This window comes from Culex pipiens, chromosome 2 (assembly GCF_016801865.2).
Source record: "Culex pipiens pallens isolate TS chromosome 2, TS_CPP_V2, whole genome shotgun sequence".
NCBI lineage: Eukaryota > Metazoa > Arthropoda > Insecta > Diptera > Culicidae > Culex > Culex pipiens.
Window position 1 is genome coordinate 86,997,409 of NC_068938.1, and position 15,557 is coordinate 87,012,965.

Sequence of the window (15,557 nt, forward strand, 5' to 3'; positions counted from 1 at the left end):
ACTAAAAATTATTCTGATTCCACTTCTGGTTAATATTAGCTTAGCTTAGCTTAGCTTGGTTGACCGTACTCTAGCCGAGCATAAAGCTCGCAATAGCTAGGTTGGCGCCGACAAGAAAAATAAATGCGTCAGGAATGTGCCGAATGACACATCACCATTCATTTGTCCTTTTGGTCGACTCCTCACGATCAACGGGGGAGGTGGGAGGGATTTGATGATTGGATATCCTATAGAGATGCCTAAGAACTTAGACGACCTCCAAGATATCCGGATTTGAAAGGGGAAAGGGTTCGATGGGAAACTGATCCCACTTCTGGTTAATATTGTGCAACAAAATGGTATAGAACAGCAACTTTAATGGTCAAATGAGTTTGAGTATCAGTTCATGGCATGCTAGTAAAAAAATCATGCAACAATAAGAAAATATTTTGATGTTTGATTTTTTTGGATTTTTGAACCATAAAATTGCCTTTATATTTGTCTCTATGACCAATTGGAATAAAATTTGAGAGAATATGTTTGAGAATAACATTGACTGATAAAGTTAAAATGAATAAAAATCATGCAGAAATCATGTTTTTCATGGCAAATAACTTCTTCAGAACATGTCTCATTAGTTTAAGCTTATGAATAAATAGCTGATCATTGAATTTACCTTGAAAATCAAACTGCTCGTGCTTTTTCACTTCAAACACTATTTTGTGATATCATAACACAATGTTTTCAAATATTTGAGTTTTTGAAATAACCGTCATATGATACGGAGCTGTTTTAATTTTTTATGGTTTTAATCATGGTATTTTTTGTTACATGGTATTTGAAGAATGACTTAGCTTAACAGATTTTTCATAGTGCAAAACATGGATTCAATTGAACGACAGTTGTTTTTGATATTTAACACCCTTCGTAGCTGCAGTGCTCCAAACTGTAATTTTCGAATATCATTAAACAAATTCTATTTGCAAATCCCTCTTTGAAAAGTTTATGATATCAATTCAATTTTAATCCAGTTGGTTTGAAAATCTCAATTTTGATCTTCGCCAGAAGGGGTTATGATCTTATTAAAAATTAAATAGCAATAAAATTCTTTGAAAAAAGTTACTAAAAATTAAAATGATTACATTCATTCCTAACAACTTTAACTTTTGGTAGTAACTTTTGCTGCCCAACAAATAAGACAGATCTTTTCCCAGTTGTGAATGCTTCAAAAATGAATATTTTCTGAAATAAACCTTGACACGAAATTATCAGACGTGCTGATTTATTATTTTTTGTAGCTTGAAATGAATAAAATCACGTTAGGTTGTCTCATAAATACATTTTGTTAATTTTCAAATTATTAAAGCCCAAAAGTTAGGGAAATATATTCTTCCGTTTGAATTTTTTTTGGAAATTTGACGCTCTAATTATGAGCTATCTTTAAATTTTCAACATTGACAATGTTGATTTACTTGTGAATAGTTATATTATATCGTCGTATTTGTGCTATCTTGTCACACGTGCATTTTGCACCAAGTTGAGATAAGAATGCCACAGCTGTGAATACCTCACCTTTTGACCTTCACAGATTCCCAAAACTTGATTTCAATCCTGAGATATCGCGCTTCATATGAAAGACGTTTCAATCTTGTCGTGCTATTTTAACACACCCTGAAAATTGCTGTAGGCGCGACAACTGGCCAAAGGGATTTCAGGTCAGAACGCGTTTGACACACGTACATGCCCGACTTTCGTAAACCCTCCGGTAACTAAATTCAACAAAATTTCAGGACAATGCACAGAGCGGTCGATTAAACAAAACGTGTTTGATATTGTTTACATTGCGTGCTCTCATTTTGGTTAATTTAAGGTCAAGCGTTAAAACGCGTTTTTTCTCGGAACGCCAAAAAGCGACATAAGACAAGATGGAACGACAACGTCAACAACATTGTGATATTTGTCTTCTTTATTGTCGTGCTTGCTTCTAAAATACAAATCCAAGCAAAAAAAGCTTTTAATCACAAAATCAATTTGCTGTCCACTGCATCTCGCCTTTTCAGTTTCCTTTGCTAAGAGTTGAGATCTTGTCATCGCCGGCAAGAGAGAGTTTTCTGCCACGCTCGATGTCATCTTAGACGAAGACGACTGTAATTCCGTCTCAGAATTGAACAGTGCCCGTGTCTTCCTGTGATTTGCTCCATTTTTCTTGGCAAATCTCCGTTCAACACCGGGTCCAACCCAACTAGACCGACAGGATAAGTACGGAGATAAAAATTATCGCCTTTCTTGCACAGCTTCTTCCATCTCATCGGAGATCCTTGGCTGATCAAAATACGTCCTGTGGAATATTGCAACTTCACAGTAATAAAAATGAGAATATTTGTGTTTTAAAACAGTTTTTTTCTAAATATTTTAAAATCGCATTGATTTCAGAATGAAAAGATGTTAATCAACATTTTTTCCATCAATACTAGCTTCTAACTGTGTTCCAAACGCTTTCTGAATTATTATGCCTTATTGCCTTTCTCCGGTCTCGGCGGTGGAGGCAATAATGGTCCGAGCTGGAGCTCTAAAGTCGGTTCCAGGCAGCAGCCAGGCCAACCGCCGACCGGATGAACCTCAACGCAACGTAACGCAACTCTTGGTGCTCTCCACAGGCGGCCGGCCAGGAAATGAGTAATTACGATTAAAGGGAAAATTTATATCTTGAACTTGATGGAAATTGAATTTCACTTTGCTGCTGTAGAGAATAAGACGAGGATAGTCAATATAATGCAAAATTACTTTATCGATTGAATTATTCAATGGTAGAATTGGTTTTTATTCCCATTAATCAATTTCTATGCGACCTGTACTGGACAATCATCGCATTAGCATGATGAAATCCAGTATGCAACTTGCTAAGATCACCATCTCCATGCGAATGCGAATGCTAATGAATTATTCAATGTAAACTTAGTGCCACAAATTATATTTGGCCATTTGAAATGTTAGAGTCGAAACTCACGTGTTCCTGAAGGGACTCAAACTGAATCCTGAAGGGCATAAATGTCAAACAAGCAGAGTGAGAAGAAAAAAAGGAAACTTTCTCGATGGAACGCCATTCGATAAACGATTGTGCTTGCGATAAGTGGTGTTTACTACATGGCGCAGTTGGTGGGTAAGTTAGTGAGGTATTCAGGGAAGAGAAGTTAAACAATTGAGAAAAAGTGATGAGATCATGTAAAAAAAAAAAAGTTGACGAACGCCTCAACTATAAAATGAAACAGTTGACGAAAGCCTCAACTAGTTAAATATGTATAAAAAAAAAGTTGACGAAAGCCTCAACTATACGAAGAATCAGTTGACGAAAGCCTCAACTAACTAAACAAGTTAAAGAATTGGATATTAAATCAACAAGATGATTGGGCGTAAGCCCCCAATCACCAATGATAACAAACAGGACAACAAAGTGATATAACAAAACTCGGAACTGTTAAGTAGGTTGGCGACTGCCCCGACGGATTGAATCTGGAATTGTTGAATTTGAAGTTAAATGCGAGTCCAAATTACACCGGTCAGGATTAATAATAAAAAAAAGTCGCAAATTATAGGGTAGCATCCGATTGACTGTCTTTGGCTTCATGAAATAGAAAACAAAACGAAAAAAATCTCAAGCACCGCGTGACCAGGATATTAGTGAATCCTTACCAAGAGAAGGCTTGGATTGCTACGATTGCGAGTAGATTCGTGCCTCAATCGTAATTAATCCAAATTTGCATAACGATGGAGTGTTTTGAAGCTATTTAACGGTGATGATGGCGGTGCAAAGCGTGTACTTGTTGGTTACTGCAGTTTTGGCATGTTTTTTTTTTCGTTCAAAACTAATTCCGTTTGACTACAGGCCATGAAAAATGATGGAATGTTAGCATTTACACATCATGATCTTTGACCTGGTACAGGAACTATATACCTACGAAAAATTTCATTGAACGGAGATGGATTCGGCACATTTTTTCTGAACATTTGAATTTGGTGATTGAGCGAATGCCCTCAATCTCCGCTAATAATGGCTTGAAAAAGCAATATTATGTTGGACATAGTTCAGTTTTCGAATGGGTCTTGGTTTAGAGAAAGAATAAACAAAAAAAAAAAAAAGAACCGACGCAAAAGATTAAACAAAAAAAACAGTTAAGCAAAACAGTTCATACACAAAGGCGATAAGAATTTGAAAAAAAGAGATCTTATAATAAAGGAAAGGGAACAATAAATTAATAAAGGAAGACAAGATTTTTTTTTTTGCGAAATTGACGAAAAAGAATGAAAGAGAGTTTGGTAGTCACAAAGGGTGAAAACATTAAATACAGTTATTATGGAGATCAAAATAAGAGGAAATAAAAGGAAAGAGGAGAGCTCAAATGTCAAAAAAAAAATTATTCGTCTTTTTTTTCACCAATTGGTTGTGTAAAAAAAAAGCAACACAAAAAAATGTTACAAAAAAAACGAAATTAATAGCAGCTAAGCAGAACAGTAGCTGAATGTTAAAGAGTAAAATCCACAAAGCTGATAAGAATTTGTAATGTAAAACAATTCTTAACAAATATAAAAAGGGAGAAAACGAGAAAACAGACATTTTAGTTGAATCGCCGAAAAGAAAGATTGAGAGAAATGTTGATGCGTCACATATAGTGAATGAAATATAAAACAAATAATGCAACATATAAAAAAAAAGAAATAAAGAAATTAAACGACACAGTAGAGTTCAAGTGTTTTTTTTTTTAATAAACATCTTGGTTTAAAAAAAAACAACCGCAAAAAAATCTCTGAATAGATAAAACGAAATAATGGATTTATAAATATTTTTCTAATATTTATAAATGTTTCTGTTAGTTATGCAAAAATGAAAGAGACTATTGTTTTCAATGATCTTTGGACCTCAGAAATAAAAAAAATAACAAGGTGATTTTTCAAGAGGAACAAGTAGTTTAGAAAATGATTTTGCAAATTTCTGAACTGAATTCATAAAAGAAGTTTAATACAGTACTTTTGAAATGATCATTGGACCGAGTAGAAAAAGCAGTTTAGCAAAACAGTAAAAGGAAATTAATGAATAAAATGCAAAAACTGACCTAAAGGGAGAATAGTACCGAAGGAAGTCGTAATATTTTTTTTAAATCGTTGAATTTACGGGCCCAATCTATTTATGATCAAAAGTGAATTTTGTTACAAATCAGTAACAACAAGTGAAAAAAAGAAATAAAATCAACCACACTAAACATTTGATTACTAAATTGAATTTCTGGTGGAATAAAAAGAAGTGATTTTTTTTTCCTCAAGGACAGTACGGGAAAAATAGACAGTAGACAGAAATTGTAAGAAATGGTAGATTGGAAACTAACACGTTAAAAATATTATCAGTGTACTGTTTTTTTTAGAAAAGAACAAATGAAAGAAGTTCAAAAAAAAAATATAATTGTGCAAAAAAAAATTGGATTGGAAAATGTTTCAGTTAGTTATTGGAACAATTAAAGAGAATATTGTTTTAAATGATTATTGGACTCAACGAGATTTTTTAAGAAAAGAGGAAGAATGTATTAGAATTATCTGAACTGAATTTATGAAAAAAGGTTGATTGCAGTATATTTGAAATGATTATTATACCGGGTTCCTGAAGAAAATTTGAGAAAAAGTTTTTTTTCTAGAGCAGAGAAACTAAAATTTCATTTTTAATGATTTTGGATGTTTCTGAACAATTTTTTTTTCTTTTGCTTTAAAAACTGATTTTATCAAGGAAAGAAAAGTGACAAATGAAAAAAGGGAAGCTCGGAGATTAACGAGCCTTTTATTGCTTGCTAGAACTAAATTTCTGGTGGAAATAAAATAAATAATGTACTTCTCAAGAAAGCATAATAATTTGGATTGATAAAGCCTCTGAAAGTTGGAATACAAAATGTAAGCGACAGAAGATGAATAACAACGCAAAATGAAGTATCTGGAGAAAATACTACCGAAGAGATTAAAAAAAAAAACGAACAGCATAAATTATGCATGTAAAAGATAAGATATAATAAGATCAATAGACGGAGGTTGTGTAGAAAATTATATCATGGAGATATTTTTTAGCAAAAAGGAACAACATAATTTTAAATGTTGTGAAGTTTATGTACATATTAATTTTAAAGCAAAGTAAAGTATAAACTAATTTGGATCGATTTTCTATGAGTTAAAAGCGAGGTTAAAAGTGTAAATGTGAGTATGTTAGTTTTGAATCGGCCATCAGTCTGTGAGACAAAACTTAAGTGAAAGTGATTTTCCTTTTCAAGAAAATAGGAAAATACAATTTGGAATGGAATTGTAAATGTATTTTAAACGAACGAAAAGAGAAATGTTTTGGTATGATTCTCAACATTTCTGAATGCTCAAGTAAAAAAAAATGAAAATGATCTTCTTTTTCAAGAAAATAGGAAAATACAATTTGGAATGGAATTGTACATGTATTTTGAAGGAACGAAAAATGTCTGATTTTTAACTCAAGTATAAGAAAACAACGTAAGAAACGGTGGCTTAAATCCTTCATGCCTTCATTTGGATCATGGAACTGATTTTTTTTTGAGGAAAAAAAATGTTATGTTTTTCTTAACAAAACAAATAGAATGCAGCTTTAAAAAAGATCCATAGACTGAGTTTTTTATAAAAATAAATGAATGAGCAAAAAAAAAGGAAATTAAATATGAATGAATTCTTGATCCCATGAAAAAAAAAAATGATAATTTTCCTATGGAAAGAAAAGTGCAGGGCAATTTGAAATGACACAAAGAAAAAAAAACAAAGGATCGGTAGTTTGCAAACTATTTTCGATCATTGAACTGAACTTCTTGAGGAAAAATAAGAAATGATTTAGGTGGTACTAAGTTAGTTTTTAATGAATTAAATAAGTTTTTTTTTAAAGAAATTTGAATCGAAAGTGATTGTGATTGATTGGAACGAATTAGAAAATATAGTTTAGAATGTGAAACGACAAAGAAAATAGGAGAATAAAAAAAGAAGAGAGGAAAACTGACAATTAAGATAAAACAGAATGTACGGTAGCTTAGATAGCTAAACACTTTATAAACGCATTGGTTTGGTTTCCTTGGACGACAACAAGACAGTAAAGCAAGAGAAATCATTGATTTGCAAAAAAAAATGAGTAAAATAAATTGTAGCTCGTGTATTAAAATTTAGGAACAGGATCAGAATCCATGTATATGTAGATAGTGTAAACGTACACGAAAAAAATGGGACACTTTTATTATGAGTAAAAAAAAACACAGCAGCCGCTTTGATGGCTACTGTGAGGGAGAGAAACGTCACTATGCTTTATAATGGAAGAAAGTGTATGGAATTTTCAAACAACATGTAAACTTTTGCCACTTCAGATGGAAGTATCAGTTACTAAAGAAACCATGAAAAGAAACAGAATAGAGTAGAGGTGGGGGAGAATGTAGAGAATAAGACGAGGATAGTCAATATAATGCAAAATTACTTTATCGATTGAATTATTCAATGGTAGAATTGGTTTTTATTCCCATTAATCAATTTCTATGCGACCTGTACTGGACAATCATCGCATTAGCATGATGAAATCCAGTATGCAACTTGCTAAGATCACCATCTCCATGCGAATGCGAATGCTAATGAATTATTCAATGTAAACTTAGTGCCACAAATTATATTTGGCCATTTGAAATGTTAGAGTCGAAACTCACGTGTTCCTGAAGGGACTCAAACTGAATCCTGAAGGGCATAAATGTCAAACAAGCAGAGTGAGAAGAAAAAAAGGAAACTTTCTCGATGGAACGCCATTCGATAAACGATTGTGCTTGCGATAAGTGGTGTTTACTACAGCTGCTACGAGCGACCTGAATGGCTCACTATGTTCAGGGGAGAAGGATTGCTAAGGCGGGCTAATCGAATGAGTTTTGACTTATTAGGACAGGAATATAACGCATTTGTGAGCATTTGCAAGGCTTGAAGCCACAGATTATCTTTGTTTGAACAGATTGTATGAAGGCATGGGTGATCGTTTCAGGGCCGTGTCCAGTAGACTTTCTTGACTTTCTTCACAGGAAACTCCTTTGCCATTGTTAGGTTAATCTTCTAGTACATGCAATCAGCAAAGAAGCTATAGCCTGACTCTCTAATTAGTTTACAAAAAAATCTTGATCTTTCTCTTCCCTTGGAAACAGTTCACGGATTGCGTACTGGATTTGGTCATGTTTATGCGATGATTATCCATGTTCAGGTTGTCTAGGACATCATAATTTGAAATACAACCAACTTTACCTAAACCAGAATCTCGATACTATAACTGTCCATTGCCGGCTAAGGGATTGGAAAGACATGCATTGTTTTTTGAATTCTTCGCGTGTTCCCATTTCTAACGGTAGAGGTTTTAATTTTTCTCATCTCTTGTTGGATGATTTCTATAAGGCGTCCAGTTATTTTAAGCGAGGTGAGGCATATTCAATTTCAAATGCTTCTGCAAGTTGAGCAGTTTTGTATATTTCTTAAATTCAACATACACAGAAAAAAATAATGTAAATTTGGAAGCTGTAATTTTGGAAGGTTGAATATTAGCTCTTTTATGATGTAATTTTACCTCAATTTAGACTGAAAAAGTGACATTACACCAGAAAAGTGGTAAAATTACACATTTCCAGAGGTAAAATTACACCTTTTTTCTGACATAAAAGATGTACTCCTTCCCAGATGTAATATTACCATGATTTTTTTTTCTGTGTACTTGGACACTTTTATTCTCGTCCGATTCTTGGACTCAACTATATCAGTGTAAGCTACCAATGCTCCACGGCCAAATGGAAAGTAATCCCAAGTAACATTTTTTCCAAGAGTTCTACAAGAGCTCTTCAAGATAGCTACAGCATAGCAGTTTGGACCGCGGTAGGATAAAACTCTCTTCAAGTACTCTTCCAAACTCCTGAAGAAGTTTTGAAGAGAATTTTATCCTACCGCGGTCCAAACTGCTATGCTGTAGCTATCTTGAAGAGCTCTTGTAGAAATCCTGGAAAAAATGTTACTTGGGAATCAAAAGGACAAGGGATTTAACCGCGTCGTGAGTTAATGTTTTTCTTTCTCTTCAAAATGAATGAACTTTCTTATTGGAAGCAGATGAAAAATGCACCTAGGACTAGGAAAAATGATAAGCGACGTTGTAAAATTTTCAAAAATATTTTAAAAGCTTTGGAATCAAGACTGACGTTCTAAATCAGCATATTACTGATTTTTTTTTGCTTTTTTAAAAATCTTAAATTATCAAAAAAAAAAATTCTTCGTAGAAATATCACAAATGTTTTGAAAATTGGACTACTAGTTGCTGAGATATTGGCATTGAAATATGTGGGAATGTTTGGATAAGACTAAAAATACTTACATTTTCCTGTTTCTTTTCATTTTATTCGCTATATTTTAGCAACCAAAGATTCAATCATTAATGCCTCTTAGGCAATTTTATTAAGAATTTTCTGAACTTTCCGAAATAAATGTTTTCAAGGATTGACAATCATGGACTCTTCAAAAAATGGAAAATCGAGAAATTTTCAGTCAAAATTGAACTTTATGTGACTATATCTTAAAACGGTGCACGTTATCAAAAAATCGGAAAATTAATTTTACATTTAATTTGATTTAGTTGATTAAAATCTCTATTTTTTCTAAAAAACTTTTTTTTAATCATTACTCGGCGGAAAGTTGCGGTTTTTGGTCCCCTAAAACATATCAACAAATTAAAAAACAGCAGATTTTGGGAAATTGTTAACGAGTTAAATAAAAAATAGGCAAATTGAAGTTTATGCAACAAGTGACGAAAACAAGATTTTTTCTACACGAGTCGCATATTTATTCATCAAGGTTTACCGAGTTGAAAAAATATGACAAAAAAAAAAAGTTTTGCAACGAATTGCCTACAATATTTTTGCAATTCCGGAAAACGCTTTTGAATGGAATTTTATGTCAAACAAATGTGTGTTAATATGTGTTGATCAATTCACCGTTCAAAACCAAACAGTATTGAAAAATTTAATTTTTCGATAGAAATGTTGAAAAGTTCAACTTTTCAGCACCCATTGCATTGTATTGATTTTCAAATCTGTTATTTTTGGTAGTTAAAAGTAGGCCGTACCAAAGACATCAAATCGATCTGAAAATTCTTTCAAAAGTTACGGATTTTCTAATATTGACAAACTATTTTTGTATGAAGAGCTGCCAAAATTGCATAGATGATCCAATGACACAAATGGCTTCTTTAGTCATAGGGAAGAACCTCTCTTATTAAGATTTTCGGTTTTTGGAAGAGAATTGTATTGTGTTATCAAATTTTCAACTTTTATATATTTATTTTAAAGATTAAAAATAAAACTTGTTGATGAATAAAAAATTGGAATATATTGAAAATAATGTCAAACTTTATTTTAAAATTAAATTTTAGATGCAAAATTTAATTTACATTCGAAAATAATTTTAAAAATGTTTTGATATAGTGCACTGTTTCGAAGTTATAGATATCTTCAGATGATTTTTTTTAAATAAATGATCATTTATTTGCAACAAAAACAAATCCCATGAAAAAACGCAATCTGCAATAAATAAATTCGAAATTAAAAAAAAAATATCTTTTGATATTGTTGATCACTCAGCTAGTTGCTGAGATGTAGCTTCTCAAAGTGTAAATTTTGTGATTATTAAGTTTTTTTTCTGTGTCATTTAATAAGTCCCCATTATTCTACTAACGATTTCCAGGAAAATTTGTTTTAAGCTATTTCAAAAGATACAAAAAAAAATAAATTAAAATGAGAAATGATAAGTAAGAAATAAGAAATGTGAAACTAGTAATAAACAATTAGATGTTTTTTTTATGATAATTGGGTGGAAGAGATTAGTTTACAAGCGAAAAAATAAATTTTGAGATAATGGCATTTTTGGTTATGCATAATGAAATATGGAAAATTAGAAATGAAAAATCCGAATTGAGAAATAATGGAGCACGTTCATTCGAGCATTTTTTTTCTTTTTTCTACAATGTTTTCCTTATGGGGGAACTGTCATTTCTACCACTCGAATCGGGTGCTCCATTATGAGAAATGAGTAATGAGTGAAGAAAAATGAGAAATCCGAATTAAGAAATCAGTTATGGGTCATTCCATCTCAACTGTGCACGAAAAAGTTCAAATTTGAAATGAGCAAATTGGACAAAACTAGGAGCGATGACTTAACCTGCCAAACATACGAGAATTTTCCCTATAAGCCATTTGAATAAATATTTGCGTAAAATTTAAAAAAATAAATTAAATCAATCATCTCCCAGAACATCAGGTAGCAGTTATTGATCAGCCCGCCTGTGTGCTTCTAGCAGATGCGGCAAATGAAGCTGATGTAGGTAATCTTGAAAACACAAAACTTTAAAATTCGATATCTCTGGAATTTTCATTTCATTTCTGTCGATAAGTGATTCTTATGTAAAATTGGCCGGGGAACACGATGGTGAGGTCAAATAAAAAAAAAATAAGTTGGGGTGTTTTGAGATACGGCCGTTTATAGTTTTCAATTGCGCAATACAGGTAGAAAAAGTAAATTAATCAACATTTTGATCACGGAAATGGATTCTACGTCCAATTTCCTTTAAAATTGAGTCTAAGACCGACCCTCTAAGATTTGTGGTTCCTGAGTTATCGTCGTTTGAAACTAGGAGGTTTGGTCAAAAATCGCCAAAAAGTCGATTTTTTGGGGAGGTACAAAAATGGAGGGGGTGATCTGATTTGGAAGAAATTTGGGATTCTTGCATGTTTTGATAGTATCAACAGCCCTGCCAAATTTGAGCAGGATCGGAGAGGGTAATTTTCAAATGCTGTTCCGCTTCAGATGGAATGAACCTTATGAGAAACGAGTAATGAGTGATGAAAAATGAGGAATGAAAAATGAATTGAGAAATGAGTGATGAGAAATGAGAATTTAGAAATGATTAATGAGTGATGAGAAATGAGAATTGAGTAATGTGAAATGAGTGATGAGAAATGAGAAATTAGAATTGAGAAATTAGAAATGAGAAATGTGAAATGAGAAATGAGAAATGAGAAATGAGAAATGACAAATGACAAATGATAAATGACAAATGAGAAATGAGAAATGAGAAATGAGAAATGAGAAATGAGAAATGAGAAATGAGAAATAAGAAATGAGAAATGAGAAATGAAAAATGAAAAATGAAAAATGAAAAATGAGAAATAAGAAATGAGAAATGAAAAAAGAGAAATAAGAGACAGTTAATCGAAAACTGTAGTTCCAAGTATCATCACAAGACCCTTTAAAATTCTACGACAAAACGTGGTCTAGTTAAGAGTGACATCGTTTGCACTAAAATAAGCTTCCGAGATTATGATGTGGCCAGGCACGGATTATGAAAAGCTCAGCGAATGTGTGCACAAATTTGCACGACCGAGCATCGAGCGGTGTAGAGGTGGTTTCGGCGGTCAACTAAATTAAATGCTCCGGTTGTCACCGTATGCTCGAATGTGAGTGCAGTGTGTGTGCAATGCTAATGATAGCGACGTATGGCTAGACCATTTAGTGCTAAATGCAGGAAACCACGTAATGAGGGCCATTTTCATAAATTTGCATGCGTGACTATTTCGGGCGGGAGGACGAGAGCTTTGTGGTGGTGCGTGAAATGTTGTGACCATGGACTGTCTGTATGGGATTTTGAATGAAATTATGTGACTTCATAACCATACAATTGTTTGTTTAAAGAAGTTTGTGGCTGGATTTGATATGATTATCCTTTAGTTTGCGGTTTTTGTCATGCCCTTCAAGCTAAAAAAAATGCCAATTGTAATTGACTCACTGATTTCAAGAACGCCACAGTAAACTGCTGTACCAAATGGTTTACACTGCAGATATTCGTGAGGCTCGAAACAACAGCTGGTGTCAAAACGAATGGCAATTCCTTTCCGGAACGTGCCAATGAACAAATCGACACATTCCGACAATCTGCCCAATGTAAAGGTCGTTTGGGCTTTTTGTCATCCCACGCCCCCAGTCTGCCAGTGTGACACTTTTGGCTTAACTCACAGTATAAAATCTGCGCTTGTTTTAAATTTCTTACGAAAACGAAATTTTTATCCCTGCCCTTGCTAAAAAGTTTGGAACAGTTCAGTTTTTGATTTAATAGAAAGGATAAAAATTGAAAAATATCAAATCTTTTTTCATCGTGTTCAATGATACACATGTAATAAAACCGCAAAACCGCGCTCATCCATCGCGTGCGAGGCATGTCCCCGACTCGCAGACATGACTTCGGACCGGGGGTGCCATATTTTGCGACCGGTCATCACGAGGGCCAGCTGGCAGACGAGGTTATTTCGATGGGGCGTGAATAAATTTCACAATTTGTGGCTGCAGGCCCTCGGCGGAAGCCAAAATTGGGCGCGACGGCCCAATTAAAGTTCATGTTTTAAGGGGTAATTTCACCCGGGCCGTTAGTTTGGCGATTAGATCGACACCGCCGCCGGTTGACGTTTGGGAGCGGAAATGGCCCGGTGGAGTTCAAATGATGAATCAACAGGGGTTGATCCACTGGGGGTCGAGTTTACAGTGGTCCTGACAAGTTGAAGAGGTGGTTACAATTTTTTTTTTCATTTCGCAATTCTAAAACTCCACTGGTCATTAGTCATTGGTCATTGGAAAAAAATGAACAATTAAGCATAAACTGTCCCTTTCTCCCGGGCCACCTGTACGATTGCATGTCATGACCAGAACTTGTCACGCCGAATCAACACCACTCACCATGTCCTGCTCGTGCTGAATCCTGAAATAGTCCATGACTAGGTCGGTGGTTTAACCTCTCTAATAGTCACCGTGTTTTGAAATGTCCCCAATCTGACAGCAACACAATGGACCTCTTTTCGATTCGATTGTGTGTTTGTGATTGTGTTGTCCCAACTGCATTCGTCGTCCACTACAACTCGTCAATTATTCCAAACACCACATAATTGTCTCTGCCAGCTCACAATAGCAAAGTGTGCGATTGTGTGAGCACTTTTTCAAACCACCAAACACCGATTTCGTTTGCCAACACAATGACACAATAATGGCCGCATTGTTGTTCCAGAACGATTTGCATTAGAGGAGGAGAGCCAGTGCAACAAACTATCAAAATATCTGTCCATTTTTAGCCGCCCATTGTGTGTTGGCAACACTGCACTGGCTCATGATTTCCCTTGGCGAGTTATTATACAAATTTAACGCGCGATGTCCTTCCGCTGAGACCGACAATGAACAACAGGCGGGGGTTAGCGGGGAATTTCCGCTCGTAAAAACAGTTGTGTTTCGACTGAATGGGAAAGCTTGGGAAAACTTATGACGGTGCAAAAAAAAAAACGCTGCATGTGTGAAGTTAGTGAAAGGAGGGAAAAGAAGAAAAACTTAAAGAGCAAAAAAGTGAGTAATTAGGAAAGTCACGTATTAAAAATACCTTTTTTGTTACGAAAAAAAAAACTTCAAGTGAAAATTAATACATGATTCAAATTTGATTCCTTTTTATAGATTTCCAAAACAGTCACAAAAATAACAACTTTTTACAGTGTCTCCTCACACGTGTTTTTGGTTGACAGAGCTCTAATTGTGCAAGCATTTTTTTGTTACTACTAGCGTGGGAAAGTGAACGGAATGCATAATGCAGTTTTAAAAATAGCAGTGCATTCCATTGACGGGCAAGGTAAACAGTTGGGTGGTTGAAAATTAAGTTAAAAATTCCGATCAAACAAATCCACAATTTATTGTTTTGGTTGAATTTACATTGGTTACTTTATTTGGCAACATTTGAATAACACTATAAAGATTAACAAATACAATAAAACTAAAATCAAAGAAGGACCACTCTTGTGGAAAGATCAACGATGTATTTTTAACGCGAGTTACATCTACAACAGGTACGTGTGAGTGTAAAGGCCTTGCAGTTATCGAACTTTAAGTGGATGGGAGGTAAAATTCAAGCAAAACAACTTAAATGGATGAATGTTAGCAAATCAATTCGACGTCGCCGTGCTATCTTGTCGCACCCGCCATTTCGACGTTCCGAGAAAAACGCGTTTTCATGTTTGACCTTGAATAAACAAACAAGAACCCGGGCGGAAAGTGAGTTGGTGGCGATAACTTGGAACTATCTTGGCTTGTTTATTTGCATCTTGTTGTAAACTCCTCGAGTTATGACGACTTTTGAAACCGACTGCGTATAATGGAAAGTATATTCCATGATCATACTGCATTATCTACCGTTGATATTGAGCTGTTAGTGGTAGTTTTTTTAGACTTAGCAAAAATTTCGAAAATTTTATTTTTTCCAAAATTTTACCCGAACATCATGCAATAATTATTTTGTCTTTATTTCAAATTTATACTGGACTTAGCAAAATTTGCAGTCACTGACAGAATTTTCAATTTCCGACACTTAGAATAATTTTTATGAGCTGATATTTTAAAGTTTGATTTTATTTATGCTGGACTTTGAAATTTTTGCGTATATTTTTTAATTCTTTACTTTTACAGAA

General features: G+C 34.0%; 1 protein-coding gene across 2 annotated transcripts in view; it reads right to left on the reverse strand.

The window, feature by feature from the left end:
• Window positions 1–15,557, reverse strand: part of LOC120417363 (inactive dipeptidyl peptidase 10) — a 401,896-nt gene that overhangs the window by 163,149 nt on the left and 223,190 nt on the right. Inside the window, exon 1 of one of the 2 annotated variants that reach the window (XM_039579376.2) lies at window positions 13,795–14,326. The exons of the other annotated variant lie outside the window; for it this stretch is intronic. Coding sequence (XP_039435310.1) covers window positions 13,795–13,830 — 36 coding nt within the window. The 5' untranslated portion in view covers window positions 13,831–14,326. Of the gene's footprint in view, window positions 1–13,794; window positions 14,327–15,557 lie in introns of those variants that run through there. 2 annotated transcript variants of the gene reach the window in all.